Consider the following 26,417-nt stretch of genomic DNA (forward strand, 5'->3'; position numbering starts at 1 on the left):
ACTTTAGCATAGATAAAGCTATACCAGGCTGATGAACACTTAGTAAAAAGCTTTTTGATCCTGAAGAGCCAGTGGATATTCTTTACATGAGGGAAGAAGTTTGTCTTGTGTTGACTAGTCTGATGAAAAATTCTTATTATTTAAGAATTCCACACAGACATTGAACTGTATTTCATGCATTGTCTGTTTTGTGCTTAGAATATTCTGAATTTTCTCAGGAGGGAAAACATCATCTGGAAAACAGGAGCATGAATTTTCAAGCATTTCAAGTCCTGAATGGCAGACATAATTTCAACTATAAAGATTCCTTCCCGTCAGGTTCACCAGGGAAGATCTTTGTTAGAGTCAAAGTAAACAATTCCCCCAATACATTTTGTAGTAAACCAGCCATGAATAAATCATGTAGTAAAATGAAATTATATGAGAAAAAAGAGAAATGTGATCTGTGGGTACATACCTTGTCATGGTTTGTTTGTTTTTTACTGTTGTAACTAGTATTTCCTAGGCTTTCATTGTCTGAGTGTTGGCATTTGACAGCAACTTCCATGGATTATTTATCTCCTTTGGCTATAGCATTTCAGGTGGACCCCCAAGCCTATCAATTGCCATGTCAGAGTATAAGTAAATAACTTCCGCAGGAGGGGCCTTCCCTGTAATTTTTCAGTCTTCAGTAATCTTTACTACTTGCTATTCAAGCCTTAAGTAACACTAATACTTTCAATGGTAAAAAACTCAACTCCAGTCTACCTTTCTGAGCCTGCTTATTACTCGTTGTGTGTTCAAGGGTGCAGAGGTATCACAGCTTGCATTTTTCTTCATTCATCTTAAATTGTAAGTAACAACCAAAGAAATGTATATATTAATGTCTACTGGCAAGATTTTGCTCCCTCTTCAAGCTTCAGAAGGAAGTTTTGGAAAGCTTAATGAAAAAGGATCAAACTTAATGTTCAATGCACTGAGAACGCATGGCTTAAAACCCACACTCTTTAACAGTGCGCTTAGATTGGCGTAATAGCTCATCTGAATTCCAAATCAATTACATTAGGAGAGCAGATTATTTCCTCTCCAGACTAAAACGCATAGGTATTGCTAGCGCCAAATCCCTCTCTTGTCCATATAAGTATCAAGGGCAAAGGGTTCTTCTCCAGTTAATTTGGATTACATTTAATAGGATCATGTCATCTGAGGTGGATGACAGCAAGGTCCGGGAGCTCCCTTTTATTATAACTACAAAACAGAGGTAGATTGATGGGAGCTGAAAGACAGTTAGGAAGCCCAGCACTAAGAACTGCAAGCAAATAAAATTAGATGGATCACAGGGTGTTGTAGAAGGAAATACACATTCACTGTAGGAAAAAGCACATATATACAAGGGAAACACTTTTCCGTGCATATAAATGATACTATAACTTCAGTTTCTAATAACTAAAGCTTCCAAGTAAAACTTCTTCATGGTCTTCCCATATCCGAGCTTAAAGGTCTGTGCTTCAGTTACTGTGGAGCTTTCATGTAAAACACAGAACCACTGACCTTCCACTCTGTCAGCAGCAAAATTAACGAGGTGAGTTAACTTTCTTCAGTTTTTTTAATCACTTCTTTGGAATTACCTGTGAGCCGTTTCATTTTAGCTCTCCTTCCTGTTAGTAGTTTGGCCTGTTTTGGATTCCTCTGCTTCCTTTCTGCCTCTCATAAAATAGCCTGGAAAATGCAGCCTTACTGAAAATGTTATAAAAGCATTATGGCTTTGTAATGAACCCTTGCCATGCTTTTTGCCTCTTACCATTCTCTTTGTGGTTTCCTCATTTAAAAAAAAAAACACACAACCTTTCTGCATCTTTCTCTAATGATACAAGGAAATTTAGGGCATAATGGTCCAGTCTTCTGTAAATCTGTCTGTCTTTTCTAAAAATACAGTAAATGGATGTCCTTGGCAAAAGAACTGCTTTATGTGAAAGGGGATAGTGCCATAACAGAATGCTTTAGCTTCACTGAAGGCATTAAGACTGCAAGGCATAAGCATAACCCTCCTTTGTGCAGTAGTCCCACACTTCTCAGAACTGCAAGAGGCTGGTCACTGCCAGAGCTGCAATGAAGGATCCTCTGAGTATAAAGAATGCGAGCAAAATAACCAATGAGTCCTTGTGTTCTCTCTGTCAGTTTTGGAGATCCTCTTACGGCAATGAAACCAAAATGTGGCCCATTATTCATGTCATACGATGTCTCCTGGTTTGTAGTGGACAGCATTCCAAATATATGTAAGATTTCTTTGAAACACACTCCTATCATGACTTTGCACCTCAGCCAATTACTGTGTTTTCTACAGGTTGTTCTGAATGTGACGTGTATGTGAAATATTCCATGAGACACTGTTTCTTTGTTAAGATGTCACCTGCTCGTTGATACAGATTGAGCACTGCTGCTTTATTACACAGAATAAAAAGACACACAGTTGGCACTGTGATCTTTTGTCTCTGCTGAGTTGTATTTGGGAACAGCAACAGCTTTCTCTGTTGTCCAGGAGCCTATGCCTAAGATTCCTGTCACAGGGGGACTATGTACTGGTAATAATGAATATTTACATTCATAGGAATGCCAGTAATTTATAAATTAATATGGAAGAATACTGTTGTAATTTCAATCCAGAAAGAACTGTTGAGATTTGGTTTTTGAAGCCTGAGGACACAATGAATAAAATAATTTTAAAGGATACAGAAATAAATGCCTCTGTGTCCAGCTCTTCCAGTATTGATAATGAGCTGAGATCGATTAGCATAAGATATTACTTAATAGAAGATTTATATTGTTAGGTAACAGCACCTGCTATAAATCTTAATTTGATATCCTTCTGATGACTTTCTGATAAGAATTACTGTCTGGTGCTACAACCATAGTCAGTCAGTAATACACTTGGATGCTGATTCCTCTGGCTAAGGCAAGGGTTTAAACTAATAAAATTTTCCTGAGAACAAAGTGTCAAATTGGTAATAGAGTTCTAACTTTCCCTTTGCTCTATGCAGTTAAATCAAAGGTAATAACATACCTCTGGGGACACTAACCTAAGTAGTAAAGAAGCTTAAGGTGCTCTGGGCAGCTCTCCAAGAGAACACGTAGGCATGATCCAAAGTTCAGCGGCTTGGTGGAAGGACCTACATACTTCACGTGTCTTTGGCTCACGCACCTTATTACAACATACAGAAAGTCTTGCATATGGTTTATTAAAAAGGTATTCTAAGATGTTACCAAGGTTTATAGGCAATTGCTATCGCAGGTTGAATCTTTAATGTAATAAAGGGCAGGCCATCATCTCTAGAACTCATGAGATGACCCTTTTAATGCAAATATCCATAAATGGAAACTTTACACAAATGTAAACAGTATTTGTATCAGCAATAGGGGTGGAAGCAAGGAGACCGTGCAGATAAACTGTTCTGCCTGACAAGTGTTGGTGGTGAAGTCAGTGCTGGGGGGTGGTCTCAGACCACCATCCATGAGCCAGCCAGCCTGAATGCCCTCAGAGCTCACCTGGAAGCAGCCCTTTCCCATGCTGCTTGAAATCAGAAGTAACTGCACTTACCCCATTATGCCTTTACCAGGCTTAAAGAAAAATCAAACCCTTCTGGGAGATTTGCTAGCTCTGCGTGCAGAAGGGTAAGACTAAACTTTGAACAGATAAGTTATGTAGTTAGATTCTTTTAACTTGATATTGCAGTGTTAAAGGAAGGAAATGTTCCCACTGCTGAGCCACTTAAGAGGACACATGACTATTGAGCCCATGTATATTGCATTTATCACAAAAGATGAAAAGATTCAACATGACGTATACACTCAAATTTAATTTTAAACAGACACCACACACTAATGACCATCATTGCTATTTAATTAAAATGGAATTAATAGGTTAAATCTGCCAAAGAGACAGTGAATGCCATCAAAGAGAATAAAGGCCAGGTGCATGATCAGTAGAAATCAGCAAAGCTCTGTTGTTCCTGGGCTCATAGAAGAAATGGATCTAGTCTTGTTTACGTAGCCTCTTGTTTTTAAATGCTGGGAGCCCAATGTATAGTTCTTATGAAAAGCACTTTGTTACAAAGAATTACAGAATGTTTCACTTTTTATGAGAAAAATACTGGGGGGAGGGGGAGCTCAATACAAAAAATGACTTAAAGAACACATGTGAGCCTAGCGGATGGGTAGAAAGAGAAAGACTTCATAGTTGAAGAAGGAAAGGTACGTAAGGAAAGTAAGCCTGAAGATGTCTCACAGAGGGTTTACCCCTGCCAAGGGAAATGTCTGCAGGAGAGAAGCTAGTTAGAAACTGTGATGACTGTGAGCCTGGCTGAATGATTTGAGGCTCCGTGGTGGCGTCAAGGAGCTCAACCCCTTCCATCCCAAGAGCCAGTGCTACACTCCTGGGCAGCCCCTGCCTGCCTGGCATTCCAGATGCCACAGCCCCTTTGCAGCCGGGCCTCTGCCTGCTGCTGGGCAGGGTGCCTGCACTCGCCCCTTCCCAGGCATTGCCCTTCTGGGGGGAGAGTTTTTCTCAGGCTTCACCTCCTCTCTGATCAAATGCTCAGCCTACAAACTCACAAATCTCTGTCTGTGTTGGGGAGTTCAGAAAAATGGCAGGCCAGGCCTAGCATATGATGGGAAGGAAAACTGCAGGAAGCTGCCACTCGTGGCCCCTTTTATTTTGCTGTCTGACCCTTTTTCTTTTGTTTGTTGTACTTAGCATAATGGAAGGGAACATCTGGACTCTAGTGACAGCAAACCCTATTTGCATGCATATAGCAGATAATTAAGCACGTGCCTATCTGCAGCTGCAAACAGCAATTAGTCATGAGATAGCTTTCCACACCCCTTCTGTTCCCTCAGAGGGCCCTCACGCATGCATCTCTGAGAGGCACTGAGCACTGGCCTCCTTTTTATTTGTGAAGACAGTTGTACAGCTGAGATTAAACCCTTCAGTATAATTTTACTAGGATGAATTTCCCCTGATATATCAATTTCTGCTAGAAACTGCTTTCTGCATAAGACATTATGCAAGTGACCCAAATCCAGATACCCGTGTTTGCATCCCAGCTTAGCTGGCGCTATAAGCAGGTTGTGTTCTTCATTCCTCCTCTCAGATCTGAGGTACTGAGCTCTGGAGAGTTGTTTCTGACTGCTGGTATTTTCTATGACTAACCTGTGCCTTCCTGCAGCTACCCAAGGCAAATACTGGCTTCTCTACTCCCTGCAGCTATGAAGAAGTTTAAATTTTCCCTATGGTTTCCACCTGAGGACTATGAAGGGCACATTATAAAATCTTATGTCAGGTCAATAGATACATCCTATGCCTCTCTTTTCAGTTGTAGCAAGTCCCCTGCTAATGAAGCCATAGGTAGCATTTTGTCACCTAAGATAGGTGTCCTCATTTCTCCTGTAGTAGAGTAACATTTTCTAGACAAGTAGAATACAAGTTGCTCAAGGCTGCAACCAAGAGTCACATTTTAGAGTAATTTACAAAGCTCAATGAATTTCTAGTTTGGTGAAAACCAAAGGCTATGTTGCATATCCCTAAATTTTAGCCTCTGTCATCATATCTTTTAATGTAATGGAGTGCAGTGATAGGGTTGCCTTCAGCCAGAGCAGGTGCAAGTCAGAGAAGGGGCTGGAGTATGATCAAAGAGACCACTGTGCCTTGAGCAGGGATTAGATTCAATGCAATGTCCTGGACAAGACTGATTATTCCATGTGGCCCTTTGCATTTGCTCATTGTATAACTGAGCTGCTTGATCAAGGCTTTTGTTGAGGTAGGAGTCTAATACATACTACATAATGATGTCTGCTGGAGAATTCCTGTGCTTGTTCAGCATAACGTTCTTGGGTATCTTTTTGCAACAGTTCAACTGGATTTACCTGTGTGTGTTCATAGTAGGTAGGCATTCCCAGCTATCATAAATTCACACAAATTGCAGAAAGCATTTGCATCAAGTGCTCATTTGAAAATATAACTGCAGCTTTCAGAAAACTATTAAGGCCCAGAGACCTGTTTGAAAACAAAAGTTTGCTTTTCCTGTAGGTAAAATAGAGTCTCCAGTGCTTCACTAGGGAATGTCCTTTAACAGCAATGCACAAAACAACCCTGGCTGACATGAACAAGCATTGTAACACTGTCACATGCATCTGCATTTCAGGCATAGCGGTGCACACGGAAGCGAATTCCAACACCAAATCCAGACAAAAATGTTAAGCCTTTTTCTATTATTCTATTCTATTCTATATCTATTTTTCATTTGGGACCCACAGAAAGTCAAAAAATAGGTGGATCTTCTTGGTTTTTAGCAAACAGAATGGCTAGACAGACTTGTAGGCATATGAAACTGGCCAGTAGCACTGGTACTTCATATGTAACACCTACCTGACTTCAGTAAAACTCATAGCATTTGTGGAAGAGTATCTCATCTCACAGCTTCAGGAGTATAAAAACTGGGGAGACCTTGTGGCTCTTTACAAGCACCTGAAAGGAGGTTGTAGTGAGGTGGGTGTTGGGCTCTTCTCCCTAGTGACTAGCGATAGAAGAAGAGGAAATAGGGTCAAGTTGTGCCAGAGGAGGTTCAGATTGGGTATCAGGAAAAATATCTTAACAGAAAAAGTGGTGAGGCATTGGAACAAGCTGCCCAGGAGGTGATGGAGGCACTGTCCCTGGAGGTGTTAAAAAAATGGGTAGACGTGGTGTTTCAGGAGATGGCTTAGTGGTTAGGGCTTGTAGAGCAGATGGTTGGACTTGATCTTGAAAGTCTTTTCCAACCTTGATGATTCTGTGACTCATGATGATAAGACAACAATTGGATCTACCACTAGATTTGCCACCTTCTTATTTTTTTCAGTGTCCTGGTGCTACCACTGGAAGAAGTCTCTATTGAACTCATCCCTTTTAGGATGAGCTGAACACATTGGTGGGCTCATGTATTTCTTTTTCGTTTCTATCTCACACCAATTAAACTACTGTATACAAACTATTTTTTGGTGCTTTGTATAAACTTGAGAACCTAAGAAGAAAAATGTAGGCTGAATCCCAAGTGGAAGACACATAAAATAAAGAGAAGTATGATAGAAAGTGCATTTATGTGTACTTGTGTACTTAAACCCACTCTAAAAGTAGGTAAGAGCTATTAAAATTAAAGGAATGGAAGGAAAAAGAGTGGAATGCTTGCTGGATGAATTGCAGTAGAAAAAAGCATTTGAGACAAATTCTAATGGAATGAAAACTGGGAAAGTGCACTGTAAAAAGAAAATATTATTTCTCCTTGTGCTGTGTCTGGTAGAGGAACTCTGAAAAAAATGGCCTGCAGTAAAAGCAGAGCTTTTCTCACTGTATTATCCTGGTTATTGCCGTGCGTAATTCATAATGGCTGAAATTACACAACTCAATTTGCGGTGCTTTCCGGGTATGTAGCTCTCAGCCTCAGAAACTGCTGTTGGTAGAACAATGAATAGTGAGTCAGTGCAGAATAAGTCACCCAATATGTGGTTTTAAAAGGCACTGTGCCTTTGAAGGGCCAGGTTGCTTTCAGAATGCAAATACTCTTTAAAAAAAGAGGAGGGTTATTAAATTGGTTAATCTGCTGTCGCTTCAATAAAAATCTTGTTGCGTTTCAAGATTTTTAAGTCCCTCCTGTGGTTAGCATTACATGCACACAGAATCTTGACTTTGCCATCTTCTTTTATCTGCAATGCAGCGTTTCACTTGCAGAGCAAACACTGTCACTTCCCATAGTGGGAACTAACTCTGGTAATCACTGCTCAGAGGAATCTTTAACCCTCAAGAGTGTTTCCCAATTCACATACCTTGACTGACAAGTGCCCAACTAGAAGCATGTTATAAACCAATTTAGCCAGAGTACACATGTCAACTAAATGGCCTAAGCTTCCAGAAGTAAGTTAAGGAATGGGAAACCTAATGGTAAAGACAAATTACTTCTTATTTTAGAGAACAGGAACCTCAGTCAGGTGCATGCTGCTTATTACATTGAGTACCAGGAGATAACACATACATCCCTGGTTTTGTTTAATTTCATTATGGAACAGTAAACTCAAGATCTAGCTGCTCAAGTATCAGCTTCCAGTCTCTTAAATTGTCTTTTAAATTGTATGTTGGATACAGAAAATCACCTCACCAAATGACAAGTGTATACATTTTATGTCTGTTTTATGGTTTTACAAATCAAAAAGTGAAGAATGTTCCATTCACATAAACTAATGTTTATGACTACAGAACATTAAAGCAAAGAAGAATAAGATCAAGATGATATAAGCATGCAGCTCTGTCCAGTTGTCTAGATAATGCTGTAACCTGAGTGTATCTAAATCTACATGCTGCCTGAATACACATTTAATAGAAGATAATCCCTTCACTTTATACAAATGGACATTATTATTTTTCTCACAAATTAAACATTAAATTAAATTGTACAACCAGTTATTCTCCTGAGTGAGCAGCAAGAGTGTTCAGACCAAATCACAATATTCACAGATGAAAAGATGGTATCCAGAAATAAAAACTTTTATATCTGGGGTAGCATCTGTCTCTCAATATGTTTTTTAGGCTCTTTTCTGTCTTATGATACACGCTGCAGATCATCCTGCTTCTTTTAAAAGCCAGTTGCCGTGTCTATGTGTGCAAGCCTCAGAGAAAAGATTGGTAAAGAACAGAGCACTATGTTCCAGAAGACATGATTAAACTCCCAAAACATAAGGAACTGAAATAATTAGGGACAAAGCTAAGACAGTGTATACGCAAGAGAAGCAGCTCACCATCTTTGTAGGCATATACACTGCTGACAGAGATGCTCAAATGAACATCTTCTGTGTGGTCTATTCCAGTTAGAGAAAGTCAAGATGCTTTCGTTTGAGGCAGTCATAGGCTACTGAATGCCTTGGTAGCGTAGCCACCAATGCCAATGCACAAAATGCTTGTGCATTACAACCCCATCAACAGGTAAGAGACCCAATGCATGGAGAATTCAAGTGGCTTGCTGAATGACACAGATAAGGCGAAGTTTCCTCATATAGACCTGACAAGTGACTATCAAGTGGTGATGCTTTCTTAGACCTTGAAGTGGTACTCCCATCAACAAGCCTATAGCAACAAGAAAATGTGAAAGTAGGACACAAGGGGCATCTGCACAAGAATCTGTTGTTTGCAGTTTTACTAATACCAGGAAAGGGAGATTCACCACTTTGCCATGGCTGCCTCACAGCTTCCCTCTGCCTCTCCAGCTGAGCTCTTGGCTGCCTTCAGTACCCAACCATAAGCCCACCAGGTCTTTTTTTCACGCCTTCCTTTCTGTGTACCTCCACTACTGGTCACTGCAGTTGTGAATATCTCTCAAAGAGAAGAGCGTAAAGCTGGGTCACACAGCCTTGCCCTGTCTCCTCTAGGTGATTTCCTGGATAATCTACATGAACTTGTGTCTTGTGTCACAAAAAGCTGTCATCAGTGAGGCTTACTGACTTTTTTGTCCCTAGAATTAAAAAAAAAATACCCCCTACTCTCAGGGTAGGAAAAAAGGGGGGATAAGAAGTGCAGATTTCAAACTGAAAAACAAACTTGACGTCTAACATGATGTCAAAATAAAACCTCTGTAGCCCGATACAGGCCATTCTATTTCTGTACTGAAGGACTGAGGAATAAGTCCGAAACAGAAGTAGGAAAGTACAAATGTTGCTGACAAGTAATCTTTAAATAATCTTATTTCAAATCCCATTATGCATCATGCTGCTGGACACCTGTGAGAAAAGAGTTACTGCTAAACTAGTAAAAGGAGAACAAGCCTTAGCAAGGCATTATGTTTATTACATTCCAAAAATTTTAAAATACATCCTACAAGGATTTTTGGTTATTTTAAATTACAAGGGCTGGGGAGGAGCACTAACAAAAAGGGGTTTTATTAAGGCTGATATGTTTGCCACAGGTTATCTATGGCCTTGCTGACTACTCATTTTTCATCATAAGCCTGAGAGTACAAAGGCAGATTCTCAGTAACTGGGCAAATAATTTGTTGTTGAATGCTATACATATAGTTAGCTACATATACTTGTATAAAGAAGAATATGTAGAGAAAAATCCATCACAAATGCATCTAGTCTGTGAAATGGCTTAATGCACAAAGAAAACTGTGGGAAAATTGGAGGGACCTTCCAAAGCAGACCAGCAGATCACCTCCCTCTCCATACTCAAGACCATTAGGCTCACCTGTTTGATTTGCTATTGCCCCCCTGCTTCTGTAACAAAGATGTAATCAATGGTTTTCATTGGTCACTGGAGCAAGAAGAGGGAAAATTTGTTTGCAGAGTCTCCATACTGAAGAGATTTTAGGGACATTTAGACAAGGATTAATTTGTTTTGAGTCCCCAGAAAGGACTGGGCAAGAAGTTCTGGAATTCTGATAATCACTTTGGGCTTTACCGTTCATGCTCTCTGGCAATACAGAGCAGGTATTTTTAGATCTGAACTCCGTAGGAAGTCATTCCTCTGAAAGTAAAACACCTTAAATTGGCTTTTAAAAATTCAAGTAGGATGATTATGTTGTGTGGAAGTTTTTCCAATTAATTTTCATAAAACAGGCCAGCATGTGGCTGCTGCCTGAACAGAGCAGCTGTTAGTATTTTATGCTTGTATATTCCTTTGTTTCCTCCGGAACTGTGTGCATATGTTTGGCCATTAGCACATTCTGGGAAAAAAAATCTCAACACCAAAAAGCTCTGTTATTTAGCATCCTTTACATAGCAAAAAAAATTATACACCTTCAAATGCTTCAGTAAAAGTAACTCTGTGTGACTACACATGAATTTATCCCATTGTATGACTGATTACATTTTGGGTCCGGAGCAACAAGAAGTGGGGATAAAAATAAACATTATAATCAAAACATGAAAAAAAGAAAAAAAAAGAAAAAAAAAAGAGAGAAATTGCTCCTAACTTGCCTTGTCTCATCTTTCACTTTCCTTTTTGATTTTCCAGAAATATACCTGCTCTGACTGACAGAGATGGAGAGATTAGTCACCTTCCATCTGATATCGCTCCATACACAAAAGGCTTCCTCAGAAAAATCGTCAGGGAAAACAGAAAGCTTGTGAGAAGAGGGAGCAGTTGATTCCAGAGTTCAGCCCACTGCAAAAAACAGAGGTTATTCTTCTAATTTTTATTACTGTAATGCTCTTTAATGAGGGGAAAGACTCAATTTCAGTAGTATCCTTGGAATACCTTGGATGAAGAAGCCCATTGAGCCTATTTTGTTTTACCAGGATATGTATGCACACTCCTCATCTATTGACAGAGCAGACAAGACATTTCAATAGTCATTTCATGTTTGTGTCCTTAGGCAGTGTTTAGCCCTTAAAATGACAATGCATATTAACAGGAAAATGTGAAGAGCCAGCTCTGAAGATGAGCTCAGCTTTGTAGTATTGCTTAGTTGCTGCACTGTATGGAAAATGCAGCATGATAACAGATGTAGAGCTCACCACTCATAAATATTTAAGTGATAAGACACAATAGGCAGGCACCTTCATTGCTGCAAAACGCAGAGGTACAGCATGAGGCAGAAAGCCCAAGAGAAGTACATCTCCTTAGAGATATACTTGTGAACTTAATGACTTTTTTCTTACCAAATACAACCTATTACAAAAATGGGAAGATACACACATTTATATATTCACTAGCCATTACTGGCAGTCACCGACACACACAGGACCCCTCTGACAGCTGGTGTGGAAAAGACAGCGACACTCTGGATTCTAAGACCCCTTCATAACCAACAGTGGGACCACACCTGATATTTAACTAGAATAGCAGATCCTAATATGGCATTCAAAATTACAGGAGTGGATTTTGCAGGTTTGTGTCTGAGACTGAAGACGTGTGGGAGTTGTCTTTATGAGTTTAATTAGTATTTTCAACACTTCCTATACATACACAGTCACAATTTCTGCAACACAGAGGAAAAAAGTTAATTCCATTCTGGAGGATTTTACTTCTCTCTACTTAAACGAGCAGTGACTCTAACTTAGTTGCTGATGATCAAATATTCTAGATGCACTGCTGAAATGTCATCTCCATCTTAAAAAATGTAAGTTGTATCAGACTTACTGAGGTGTTTGTGGACAGAGGTAGAGTTTTGGAACAAGATAGGTAAAAAGAAACCCAGCAAAATCAGATTTAGGGCACTCCAAGACAGAAGGAAGGGTATAGATTTCCTCACCCAGACACAGTGGAGAAGGGGCCGGCGACAAGTGGGACCTAATTTACAGAAAATGAAAATTATATTAAAGAAAATACGAATATAGGTCTGTCCGTGTTTTTAACTCTTTTCTCTCTGATGCTTTAGATAAATCAGTATGCTTTTCTGCGATAGGGTATTCCCTGCTACTTAAAATTTTGCCATTCTCTGTAGCTCATGGAGTTCATAGCAGGGCTAAATTCCAATTAGACTTACAGAGGACAAACACCAAGAAAAAACATTTTTTGACTCAGGCTTGTATGTGGAGACAACGACTTGCTTGTCAGATGCACCAAAACAGGGCAGAAACTTAGAAAGCTTGTGAAAGGGAAGAGCAATTGAGTATTCAAAGGTAAAAGCTATCTTGAACTACAGCAGCAGTGGCCCGAAAAGGGGCTATAACACCACCCCAATTCTGTATCTCTTACAGGGTGTGAATATTCTAGCCACTTTGCCTTTTGTCTGTCTAACGACTCCTCTGAAACCAGAATAAAGGTCTTGGAATTTAGGCCAGTTACTTTATTAAAAGTGCAATTCTTGTTCACCGTCACTAACTGCATTGTTCTTGACTAACTACAGAACAGTTGCATCAACCTGTTTCCATAAGAGAGAGAGAACATAGGCCACAGTAGCGTGGGTTATTCCATGCTGCACTGCAGCCAGCTGTGAGGCAAGGGGAAAGCTGGCCACCAACTGGCCCTCTGATGGTATTGTTGGCTGATGAGTGCCTATTGTGCTGATGATCATATCCTACCAAGAATTAAAAAAAAACCAACAAACCAAACAATAACCAAATCAGAAGACGGACATTTAGTGTTGGTAGACTAGGAAGTAAAGACAAGCTTTGATTAGCAAGTACAAGTCATTCGTGTAGCTCGGTTCACTGTGGTTTCCTCACTCCCCTGCCCACTTTTAGCAGGCTGAATCAGCAGTACCACATCCTTTGTGTGAATCAGACTAACTGTAACCCATCACAAGACCCAATCTACCACTCCCGGGCATGCAGTGAGAGTAACTGCCCTTCTGATTTCCACTTCTGCAGCAAAATATGGTTCCAGTGCAGCTGACAACACCACAGGCACTATGAAACGGTTGCTGCTCAGCTGCTGGAAGTCAAACTGCAGATGTCATACTGCTTCACTACTGGTGTTCAAACACCTTACTTCTCTGCTTGCACAGCTGAAATGCAGTTTTATTCTGTCAGGTTTATTTTGTAGATTTATAGCCATATTTCTGGAGGGTTGATTTAGCTACTCACATCTTGAGTTTCAAAATTAATAGCTAGCTACCAGGTCATTATAAAACCATTTGTTACAGAAAACAGATCATCAGTGCCAGTCCTGAGCAACATCTGGAGTAACTGGGTGCTAGAAAGAAGACCTTAAAAGTATTCTAAACCCTTGTGCATGGGGCCAAAAACCTGCAGAGAGCACACAGCAGTGCTACACCTTTATTTAAACACGGGGGCTAGGAAATAGGAGTCTAACTTTAGAGAAACAGCTGAAGTGTTTCACAAAGGACTTGGCTCTTTGATGTTTCTCAGAAACAGTGCCTGGAGGTAGGAGTTATCCTTCTCTGTGCCATGTTCTCAGAGAATCCATAAGCAGCTTCATTGCTTCTTGATTCGATCGATTACATATGACTAAGGGAAAGGGTATTATAAACCACTCCACCATGAATTCTTGCCCACAGAATCCGGCATGGGAGACAACCTTAACAGCAGTAAATTTTTTTCATCTGGATTGCAGTGTCCTGCACACACCTGAGATGGAGCATAAAAACTGCAATCTGCAACTTCCTTTTAGTGAGGCTGCTTGAATTTCTGGAGTCCGTATTTCACAAATAACCTGCAAATAGATGGGAGAACATGTCATTCCCTATTCACTCTGTGCTGACTTCCTACAAGCCCTTTGGGATTTCTAGGCTGTGTAGATTTGGATATGTGCATTGTAACAGAAGGCACATTTAGACATCCCTCTGAGTATCCAGCTCTGCTCAGTAAGAGTAAAATCAAGGGGATGGGAATCAGCCAAAGGGCCCGATTCACACCTGTCAAATTTCAGAAGCCTCCCGGCATTAGACAATCCTTGCCTTTCAAAGGCTGTTGTCTCTCTTGGTAGAGAGTAGTATTTCCTGAGGTGGTGGTAGCAATTCCCACAAGACAGGTACAGAAATACTGCTGCTCGATTCACAGGAAGACAGGTGTTTGTCTTGACAGGGAGGAGGGGTTGCTACTAAAAGCAGATGTGGTCTCATTCTTTTGTATGTTAGCAAGAGGGAAGGAGAAGTCTGACCCTTAAATTGTCACAAAGGCAGCTGTAGCATGGCCCTACGTGACAGGAAGCAAGACCAGGTTGTAGGTAAGAGCCTTTGTCTTCACCTCAATTTAAGGTCAGCAAAGAAAGCCCCATTCCTGCAAAGAAGGGTAACAACAACATGGGAGCATTTTCCGAGTCCAGGTACCTGGCCATTTTGAGTTGGAACGGACACACTTAGGCAAGCCTACTTTTTCACCCATCCTGTGCTTGGAAGTAACTGCCGGGCGAGCTGGAGTCCGAACCAAACTTGCAGAACACTGATTGCTGACGCCAGCTTCATGAGCAACTTCACATCGCCGCTAATGCCGGCAGGTTGCAAAGTTAGGGAGTGAATTCCTAGAACCCGTACAGCTTTTGCCCTGGGGAGATCACAAAGCCACCACTGTACAAACGAGCAACTCCAGCCTCTGCGCTAGTGACCGCGGTCATTAGAATCACTTAAACAAACAAACAAACAAACAAACAAACCCCAAACCAAACCCACAACAACAGTTCCCTGAATAGGAAAAGCTGCATTATTAGCGGAGGAACTCATCACTGAATTCACAGAGGGTCTGGCAAGAAGCCCCCGCGGGAGAGCTGCGGGCAGAGCTCCAGCGCGGCCAGACGTCGGGGGGCAGCGAAGGCCGCAACCCCGCGGGGAAGGACACCCGACCGGGGGACGAAACACAAACGCCCTCCCAGGCAGGGGCGCCAGCGCCCTCCCGCCGAGCCTCCCCTGCAGCCGGGGGCACCGCGCTCCCGGGACAGGCGATGCCCGGCAGCGGCGAAGCGCAGGGCGGGCAGGGCAGGCAGGGAACGCGCCCCCGGCCCCGCGGCTGCGCTACCGCCCCGCGCCTGCGCGGCCTCCGGGCGCCTGCGCGCTGGGCAGCCGGGCGGGAGCCGCGGCCGCCTGGGGAGGCTTGCGGGCGGGCGGGAGGCGGGAGCTGCGGCTGCGGCTGCCTTGGGGGGCTTGCGGGAGGCGGGAGCCGCCGGCTGTGGAGGCTTGCGGGCGGGCGGGAGGCGGGAGCCGCCGGCTGTGGAGGCTTGCGGGCGGGCGGGCGGGAGGCGGCGGCGCCGCAGCGCGGGCAGGCGGTGCGGAGCGGTGCGGAGCGGTGCGGAGCAGGGAGCGCGGCCCGCTGGCGGGAGCAGCCGGCTCTGTCCTCTGGGCCGCCGAGACAGCGCCGAGCTGCCCGAAGATAGGGGCGGCGGGTGGGGAGGTAGGTAGGGAGGGAGGTGGGGGAGAGCCGGCTGGGTCCCGCTGCCTGCTCATCGCCATGGCCGGCTCGGAGCAGCCGGCGCCGCGGCGGGAGGACGGGGAAGCGGCGCTGCCCGCAGAGGACGCGGAGCTGGCGCTGGCCGGCATCAACATGCTGCTGAACAACGGCTTCCGCGAGTCCGACCAGCTCTTCAAGAAATACAGGTAGCCCCGGCCGCCCCTCCGCTCCCCGGGCGGCTCCCCCCAGCCCGGCCGCCGCGCACCTGTCCCCGTCACCCACCTGCGCGGCCTCCCCCGGCCGGCGCTGCCCGCCCGCCTCCGGCGGGGCCGAGAGCCGCGGAGGGCCCCGCGTTTCCCCGCGGCGGAGGGGCTTGCCGCCGGCAGCCTCGCCCTGCCCGTCTCCTCGGAGCGGAGAAGGGTCGGCGGCCCCCGGTTGCCGCCTCGGGGAGCGGGCACGCGTGGTGGGCCCTGGCGGCGGAGGGGCGCGGGGGGCCGGCGTGCTGCCGCGGCAGAAGGGTGGGGAAGGGCTGGGCGGGGGTCGGCGGGCCCCTTGGTAGCGTTGGCAGCGTTTCCCTGATGTGCCCGGGGTAAAGACAGAGGCCGGGAGGGGTCTCCTGGGTGCTTGTGTATGGTCTGGTGCCGGTGTCAGCCGGCGGAGCGGGCACCAACAAAAGGTCTTCGGGTGCCGCTGTGATTATCTTCAGGCTGCAGGATTACCTTCATAATCCCGGCAAACATCGTGTCTGGGGTTTGCGCGTTAAGTAATCATCCGGTAGGAATGGCATTGGCACAGCTGAGAAACTCGGTGTGAAGGAAAAGATTGCTTATACCTGTCCTTTTTGTCTGAGGACTCGCGCGTTCCCTGCCAGCTTCAGCTGCTGTAGTTGCGCATACGTTCTGAATAATTAATATGGACTATACTGCTGTTGGTCTGTATGGTTAGAAAAGACTTTAATTGACTTAAAGTAGCTCTTCGCAGTGATGGTGTACTTATGTATTTAAGTCTTATTTACAGAAACGATGTTTGGAGGTAGAGTGCAGGCACTGAGAGAAACGAAGAAAACTCAGTCATCGTGGAATTTCTCTCTGTAGTTGCCACAGTCTGCTATTAAACGTGTCATTCTCTCTTTAGTATGTATTGCCGTGGTACATGTGGGACACTGTTGTCGTTGTGTAGAACTAATTGGAATATTGCAGTTGACAAGTAAGGTCCCAGTTCCATATTCCTCGCGTGCATAACGTGGATCACGTTGGTGTCAAGTTGCACCATGTGAGTTACTTATTTCTTGAGTCTGTTGGAGTTGTCAGTTTTTCTGGGTATCTAAGGAACCAGTAAGGTTTTGTTGTTTGGTTTTGTGTTCTGTGTTTTTTTTAAGGTACCAAATAAGGAGTATGGTGATGAGGTTTCCTCTGCTCCATTTTTTTTGTTGAGTTGTGCCATTGCTTTGTGTTAGTGTGAGTCTGGAAGCAGTCTAGGAAGTCTGTGATGCTTCTTGTATTGGATAGTTATGGTAGGGAGTAGGATTGTTAAGATTCCAGTTTTCAGAATGCAGTTTAATCTTCCCATGAAAGGGTGAAAAATTATCTCTTCTGCAAGTTGTTCCCTTGGTTATCTAGTAAGTTTATTAGTAAGGATTTCTTAAATGCAGAAACTTATTTATAATTTTCCTAGGTATGGGCTTTTCTTTATTTGATACTTATCAAGAGGTGCCTTTAAGTTCAGTGTATGGTTTTATCTTGGTCTTTAAACACTACTTGCAAGGAGTAAATAGGAATTCCTTTGTTATATGAAGTGTCTTTATGATTCGTGTATTGATAATCGCTACCTTAGTTTCTAAATTACTGCGAAAAATCTCCAGCCCTGTCTACCTCATCCTGAAATTGGTAGCAGGGTTCCTCATGCTTCGAGACCTTTATTGAATTGCAGGTTAGCTGTATGCTGAAACTTTTCATTAGAAGTAGGAGAGAAGATACAGCAAAGTATTCTCAACTTCCTATACATTCAGATTTTGGAGATACATGTAATGAGGTATACTTCATTTCTCAGCAGTTTTTGGTTCTAGACTTGTCTTGGATGTGTTCGCTCTACAAGGACTTAAATAATGCTGTTATATATTTTTTGCATACAGCCTAAATGCGTGTAATTTTTGTTGTTGGATGCTCAAAATTATGCAATAGAACCCATCCTAATTGGGACTGGTGGGCTGAAGGAGCAGCTCTTGATATGGAGGTTTGTAATTTGCAGCATTGGAGCTCAAAGGTGTCTGATGAAGTGCAGCTTTTTGAAGTTAAATTTCTTATGGAAAGTTAATTCTAGTCTACTGCCTACACAGGTAGTTTAGCGCTTTTTCAGAAGCTTAACAGTTATCAGATGAAACCTGGAAGTAGAGAGGAATATAATTTTGGTTTTTTTTTTCCGCATGAAAACTGTTTAAGAACCTACAAGACAAGGACTTTGACTCAATAATTCAGCAAAACTTCAGTTTCATTAACCAAATAATTTAAACTAGTTAAAACTGTTTCTTAGAAACGACTGGTTTTGCTTCTGCTTTCTATTATTATTACTTTTTTTTTTTTTTCTTCATTTGCCACCTGAAGGATCTTGTGAAATATTAATTCAAATCAGTGCTGCTATCTTCGTGGGACAGTAGACAACCTCAATGAGCCTAAGGACAGCTGTCATTCCAAAGCAGGCTGATCTATTTCTTTGCTATTTTGCATTTTTGCGTCTTCCAGAAAGGTGGTTGGTGAGCCCAAAATCAGTTGTATTTGAAACCAGTTCATAAAGCAGTCCTGGAGGAAACCAGGGTAGAAATTCAGCTGTGTTTCATACATATGATTGTAGCAGTATAATCTTGCCTTTCAAGAGTAGTGGTACTTTGAAGTAGTTGACTATAAAACCAATGTTTCTGTGTTAGGCGTGGAAGCATAATGGTTTGTCTTTTGGTTTTTAGTTCATACGTATCTACTTAGAACCTGGAGAAAGTGTCCCTTGTGTATCAGATGCAACATGTAGTTGGAACTGCATTGGCTGTCACGGTAAAGCAGTGTAAGACTTTGAGTACCTGTGAAAGCTGTGAGAGATGTGGAGGTTAACCAAGGGCATAGACATTAGAGATGAAGCCTGCAGCCAGCCCGTGGAATTGTGTCATTTTGGTGACCCACCCTGACACTAGAAGGAAACGTGGAATTGGAGTGTTCTTTTACCCTTCTGGCTTCGTGGTTTCCTAAACACTTAAGAAACAACTGTCAAAATACTTTTTAAAATTCTTTTTTTTTTTTCTGATTCTTCACTTTTTAAAAGTGTTTGCAATTCAGAAATTATTTTAAAACTTCCTTCAGCTAAGGGGAGAGAAGACTGTCAAATGGAATCCAGGCACTGCTTAGGGGAGTGTTGAACTTGCAACATACAGCATAAGATCAGGGATATTATCTTACAAGAAATCCAGCAATCTGCTGTCTCCTACCAGGGAAACGTTTGACTTCCTGCATGAATGACTCTTTCTTCTGAGAATGACATGTTGCAGTATATGTATTAATAGACATGCAAATTTCAGTAATGGACCAGAAATTCCATTGTGGGTAGGTGTTTGAACCTAATATTACCAATTGAAAATTAAGCCTGTGGCTCAGAATACTTTTGGCCTAAATACCGGTTAAGATAAGGTGACAATAAACCAGCATTGATCAGGAGGTAGATTGTAGACCTTGTTTGGGCTTTTGAACTGCTGTTGAAATTCTTGTTTATGGAGCACAGCAAAGGAACCTTGAGAACAAAAATTAGATGTTTTGGTGTCTTCTCTAAAGATAAGGACATCAGGGTGGGAACTCATGTAAGTCATTTGAAGGAAGGATGATGGCATCTTGATTGGCAGTGTAAGAATAAGTCATCAGAACCCTGGTAGCAACCCTGTCTGCTTTTGATTATTTTAGTGATAGGCAGACAAGCAGCTGCCTGATGGATGTATAGAAAAGAGGGTTATGTCCAAGGGAGGTTATTTTTAGCAGCAATATTCTAAATGTGTAATAAATGGATACCTTAGTGTGGTAAGATTTCGTTCTTCAAGGCTAGGCAGAGCACATTATGGTAATAGTGATGCACATAAAAGTGGCATTAGCTTGGCAGTTATGTGGATAGGTCAGAAACATTTTAGCTGTAGTTTAAATCTTCAAGACCAGTGTATGTAGAGATGATCATGTTGAATGTGACATTTAGTTCTGTGGCCTTCATGACAGATGTCTCCAAAAGAAGTGGTAAAAAGGTCAGGAAGAGGTTGAGAAAGCCATTTGGTATATGGAGCAAAATCTGATGGCTAGAAATCCATGGGAAGATGACAGAAAACTTAACAAAAATCTGAGTTGATATCTCAGAAGTTAAAAGTTTGTTGGAGATTGCAGAAGGGGTGTGCTAGTAAGCAGATCTTACTTTAAAACTGAAGAAAGTAACTTTGTGAAAGATACAGCTATTGTAAAGACTTCACTCTTGGTAGTGTACCCATTCTTTGATCTACTATTTCTAGTAAATTATTTCAAGCTATTGTGGCGGGGAGGATATATTTTTGTTTTAATATACTTCAGGAGCTCAGAGATTCTATGAATTTATATTATATCAATTACGTTGCTATAGTTTGTCCTGGAAAGTCAGTTTAGTTGAACCTACAGTGTAAAAAGATTTTTCCAAAGTCCATAATTCTTACGGATCAAGAGTGTGCAGCTGGACATATAGTACAAATCAGTTATGTCACAACTAACTTGTCTGTCAGCTTTGTAGCTACTTTTCAAAGCAAAGGTGCAATTTTAAATGCTTCTCATAATTCACATTATTTTGATATTCTTATGCATCTAAACTTAACAGCCTGAAGTTAGAGCAAAACAGTCCCCTGTTAATTTGTGTAAGGACAAAACAAATCAGGTAAAAATGGGATGGGACAGGGCCACAGAATTACTCATTTTATATTCCTGAATTTCTCTTTAGGTTGTGTATTTCTAGTGAAAATAGAATTGTATAGTAAGAGCTCGGTTAGCCATTAAAATAAAATTGGGCTGATTATAAAACATAAACTAAACCTATATCTGACATTTGCAGTTCACAGTGTGTCTTAGCACTGTAATGCTATCGTAACACGTTGCCTTAGCTATTTCACATACCATTATTGGATGAGGTGTGTACTTATATAGACTTACCTGTCTTATGTTTGTAGTCTCACAAATATTTTTTTTAGAATATATTCTAGAATAGCCTGTGATGAAATAATGACCAAAGGATTTGCATGGTTTTGCAGTAAATTCTTTACATGTATATAGAGGTTATACATATTTCTGCCTGTTTTAAAATGTTGGATTGCTGCTTCTGTATTTGTGAACTAACATCCATTCTTAAGTTTTCATTGTGCTTTACTCACCTACTTTGGAGGAAAACAGCTTGTTTTAACTTGAGCATTGCTATGGACATGATGACTGGAATTCTTAGTGGACTGTGCTTAAAGTAACATTGCATAGAAAAGTGGAGAGGAAATGTTGGCAGATTAATTACATTACTTAAATTTAAGCCTGAGCTAGGCCGTAGTAGCTTTAGAAGCTGATGTATTTGGATGTGATTTACTACTATGGAAATGGATGTAGAAAAAATAAAATAGTGACAAGTAATGGATTTTTCTTTCGGTGTGCTTCAGTTCTGATTTATTTTTTATGGTAAATTTGGGCTGTATTATCTCAGCCTTATGAAACCAAGGCTTTAAACTCCTCAGTGTTTCTCATCACATGTGAGAATGGGGCATGGCAAACACCTTTCATATAAAAGTGCATCATTATCTTAAAGATATGCTATGAAATTAATTAGGGTTTATTGGGAGAAGCAACGTCTCATATGACCCCAGCTTATATACATGGAAGAGAGGTCTACTTCAGTGCTTTTAAGCTTATGACTTAAGTTTAGTTATACCTACCAGCTTTATTGATACGTACAAACTATTGCTGTATCCCGTAGAAATGGTGTTAATAACACATTTTCTTACAATGAATGTGTGTTCTGAGTCCCAGTTTGATAGGTGAGTTGCAAGCAACTCCATATTTTACAAAATATGTCTGGGTACTGGATTTTTATTCATCGTTGAGCTAGTTAAAAGTCTTGAGATTTTTCTTTACTTGTTGGAGGTTATTTCTTCAAAGTAGCAGAGACAGCTTGGGTAGCACAGTATCCTAGTGTTCATTTGTATTCAGTTCTGCAACTCCTGTCAGCATCTCTATGGCTGTTGCCTTGTTATTAGTATTTTCTCAAGTGCAGCCTCATTAGTTTGTATCTTAACAACTTTTTGGAATCTGTCAAAAGATGTAAAATCATGTATGATGCTGAAGGTCACTTATAAAGAGATTGAGCTAAGAGTAATTTTCATGGAATTGTGCTTTTCTTAGAAATTCGCTGTCTTCGTTAGTCATGCCTTGGTGTTTTCTGGGACATTACTGTGCCTTTGGAAGCCTTTTCTTAGCTCTCAAGGAAAAGATAGCCCCAAACTGTTGAACTTATCAGTCAACTTAAGAAGGACATGGAGCTGCTGGAGCGAGTCCAAAGGAGAGCCACTAAGATGATCAGAGGGCTGGAGCACCTCTGCTGTGAAGACAGGCTGAGAGAGTTGTGGCTGTTCAGCCTGGAGAAGAGAAGGCCCAGGGAGGACCTTATAGCACCTTGCAGTTCCTGAAGGGACCTATAGGAAAGCAGCTGGGGAGGGACTTCTTACAAGGGCTTGTAGTGTGAGGACAAGGAGGACTGGAACAAAACCGGAAGAGCGAAGATTCAGGTTAAACATTAGGAAGAAATTCTTCACTGTGAGGGTAGTGAGACCTTGGAAGAGGTTGCCCAGGGAAGTTGTGGCTGCCCCATCCCTGGCCAGGTTGAGGCATTGAGAAACCTGGTCTACTGGGAGGTATCCCTGCCCATGCATGGGGTTGGATCTAGATGATCTTTAAGTTCTTTTCCAGCCCAGACCATTCTATGATTTTATGATTCAACATAATATTTGCAAAGATTGAGCGCTAAACGCTGTTGTTGTTTAAAATGGAATTTAAATGCTGAAATTACCGTAAGAAACTATTTTCCCCAAAGCTTCAATTATAGTCTCTACCCAGTGACGATTTAGGAATGTGGCAGAAGCATTCCTTATTTTGTTTAGTGATGACACAGACTTTGTGTGAGGAGCTCCTGCAGTGAAGTTTTCATGTTTTGATTGGCAAACACCATGGGCTCAACAGAAGCTCTCAGACAGAGTACATTACGCATCCTGTTCTTGCTTCAGGGTCCTTATGTGCTACAGCCCATATGGGCTGTAATGACAATGCTTTTTATAGTCTGAGTGACTGAAAGTTAAAAAGGACTAATCGGCAACCTCATGTATTACAGCTAGAGATAATTTCAGAGTAGAGTCTGGCTCTTGAGTTTTTTGTTTTTAATCATGGTGGAAGACACAAACAATGAACTATGAGTGTTGAAGTGCAAATCGAGAAGCAGTTTTGAAAGAAGACTATTCTTCTTGGGAATTGGAGGAAAAACTTCTCAGTTTTACTGGGACAAATATTTGTTACAATTCTTAGAAAATTTTAGTTGCTGGTAGTAAGTGCTTTGGTATCTTTTGTAATTTTGGAAGAGCAGTTGGCTCTCAACTCTAACTAGCTGCCTCATTTTTTAATGTAGTATTAAAATTTACTAAAAAAAGAGATATAAACTGTTTAAATATATATAAAATTAAATTTTGTTATGTATTTGCACTCTTAAGAACAGGTTCCTAAAGTCCTGAAGAGAGAAGAAAACCAATTTAAAAAACAATGTTTGAATAATGTGCCCAAATTAGCATATATATTTAGTTGCTGAAATAGCATATATATGTGCTGTTCTGTTCTAAACTATGTTCTTGTTTATTCGGTTTTAGTGGTTTCACTCCCAAACATGATCTTTATTCAGGTTGTTTTATTTGAAAATATTGTTCCCAAAGACAGGGAATCAAGTATCTCTAAAGCTGATATATATATAAAACATCAGTAACTATTTCTACAACAGGAGGACTTGTTTTATAAATGTATAGAAAATGAAAAGTAGTCTAGAATTTAAAATGATTTCACATGCAACACTTTTTTACTATGTATTCTGGAACTCCACAATATTTACTTTGTATTTATGTTTTGCTGATAAAACTTGTGCATCTTTCTTGCCAAGTCCTAAGGAATGTCTGGGTTCTGCTTTCTTCTGAGACCCAACACGTTGCTAAGCTTATTTGAGTTGCTTATGTACATTTCAGATTGGAAAAAAACCCACTTCAAAATCTTGATTGTGTTGTACAAAGTTTTAGTAGGAGTGTAATACTTACCAGTTTTATGATTAAGCTTTTTACAGGTGTTCAGATGCTCAGATTTTAGTTAACTCCATTAAAAATAATTTCTTTGGATCTATTCCTGGTAGTAAAGTAAAATTTTCAGTGTGGACGGAAACTTAATATTCAGGAAGTGGTGTTCTAAGAATCTTATGAAAAGTGCAATCATAATTACATATTTGCTTGGTCATGCATTTTTATTTTTCTGGTTATATTTGAAGGCTGTTGCGATTGACTTCTAATTCACACTGCTAAACAGTCTTTTTCTGACAATTTTCTGTTGCGAATGGACTTCACAATGAAAGAATTATTACCTAGAGATGCCTACCTGCCTGCCTCCCCTGAACTTCTTGCTGTGTATTTAGATAGAAGGAAGCTCAAAAATTAAGCATTTGATTTTTTTAATTTATTTTTTTTTTTACCTTTCTTGGAAGTATGATGTAAGTGCAGCTTCGTACATAAATGTAAAAAATCAGGGTGCTGATCTGTTCTGCAGTTTGATATCCGTTGAGTGTTGATAATGCAGTAGATGTGACCTTGAAACGTGTGGTGGAGGTTATGTGCTGTGGAGGATGGTGGTAAGACTGGCTGCTGAATGGGTCCCACATGCCCCATGGGTTGAAAAGTGGCTTATAAGATAGAGCCGTGTGCCCCCTGCAGTAGGAGTTCATGCTGAAACTGCTCGCAGCATCAAGTGTAACTTGTGTAGCTGATTTTTGCTGCTCTGTCTAACACAGCTGCTGGTAGAGAACAGTCCAGATACTGAATCTCACAAGCGTTTACTGGCAGCTGTTCTTGTACTGCCAACAAAGGGGAAAATGCACAACCTATTTTTCTTGGAAAAAATAATGAAAAAATGTGGCAAGTTATGTTTATTTGCATGTGTATCCAGAACTGTGCAATGTATATACAAATGGAAGATTTTAAAGTTCTGACTTGTTGCATTAAGCTTCCCTGTTTATTGTCTTATTCCTGTCCTTTTACATATTTATGCTAAATAAAAAATTGAGAAAGGGGGGATATCATTGACTATCTTTAAAGAAGATAATCTCTTGTGTTAGACTAAGGTTTTACTACTGGAAATTAGTGTTGTAATAAACAATATACTATCTTCATGTTTTTCAAGTGCTTGTCCTATTTTAAAACTCTGATGCTTGCAGAATTAAGTTGGAAACAGCATTAAGTACTGTAGCAATATATGTACGTATAGCATAAATTTTACCTCTTCTTAAATCCTGGGAAGTCAGTGTTTCTCTGTGTGTATATATATATATATATATATATATATAAAAATAATATATATATTTTTATTTTTTTTTCCTTCTGGAGTGCTATATGTATTTTAACCTTATTCCAGTAATGATATTTATACTTGGACATATAACCTGGCAGCCCACTGCTGAGATCTTGAAATGATTTTTTTATAAATCCCTTCTATATGATACTACTGTAGGAGCCTCGTGGTCAGTGTGGCTACAGTAGTCCTCAAGCCTAAACAAATAGTTTGTCTGCCTAAATTTTTTGATCTAGCAGTTGATTTTGTCCTTTTGGAACATTCCTGCAAACAGAATGGGCAAAACATCTTAAAACTATTCCCCATAGTGTAGTAAGATATGAATCCTGGGCTATAAAACCCTAAAGTCTTGTAAGAACCTGGTATTTCCAAAAACTTAGTTATGTGGCATATGATTTTATTTTTTTTTTTAATCAGGGTAGGTTGACTTGAATTTATAGGAACATGGAAAAATGGCTGTCTCTTAATGGAACTAGTTAGCGTTTGTCTGCTTGGTTAAAATTGTAGATGATAGAGAAGACTAGAATTGGCAGATTTTAAACTTTTTTGTAGCTCTTAATGTGTTTTTTTTACCTGCACTGAATATATTCTGATGATAATGGCTTATCTTAAAAAATTGACACAGCTTAGTGCTTTAAATTTTTTAAAAGAATATTTGAGTCTTCATAAAAATGATGAAGCTTTTCCCTTTCTGGTTCTATTATATCTTGCAGAATGAGACGTTTGTTTGTAATTTACTACCAAAAAAACCCCAATATTTATTTACAGATGTATAAATTAAAATAGAGAAACATAATATTGATATTTACAAAAGGAAATATGTGCAAATATATTAACTATATTTTGTTTTCTCTACAGAAACCATAGCCCGTTAATGAGTTTTGGAGCTAGTTTTGTCAGTTTTTTGGTGAGTAGATGGGAGCAGAGAGCACACATTTCTTGTGGTTAATGTCTGTGAGTGCATGCATGTGTTCATAATGGTGGATG

General features: G+C 40.9%; 1 protein-coding gene across 2 annotated transcripts in view; it reads left to right on the forward strand.

The window, feature by feature from the left end:
- Positions 1–15,789: 15,789 nt before the first annotated feature.
- Positions 15,790–26,417, forward strand: part of TTC39C (tetratricopeptide repeat domain 39C) — a 37,636-nt gene continuing 27,008 nt past the window's right edge. The window contains exons 1-2 of one of the 2 annotated variants that reach the window (XM_051611791.1): positions 15,790–15,983; positions 26,289–26,337. In XM_051611791.1, the coding sequence (XP_051467751.1) occupies positions 15,838–15,983; positions 26,289–26,337 (195 nt within the window). In that variant the 5' untranslated portion in view covers positions 15,790–15,837. The remainder of the gene's footprint in view (positions 15,984–26,288; positions 26,338–26,417) is intronic. The other variant, XM_051611792.1, reaches the window with a different exon arrangement.

This window comes from Apus apus, chromosome 2 (assembly GCF_020740795.1).
Source record: "Apus apus isolate bApuApu2 chromosome 2, bApuApu2.pri.cur, whole genome shotgun sequence".
NCBI lineage: Eukaryota > Metazoa > Chordata > Aves > Apodiformes > Apodidae > Apus > Apus apus.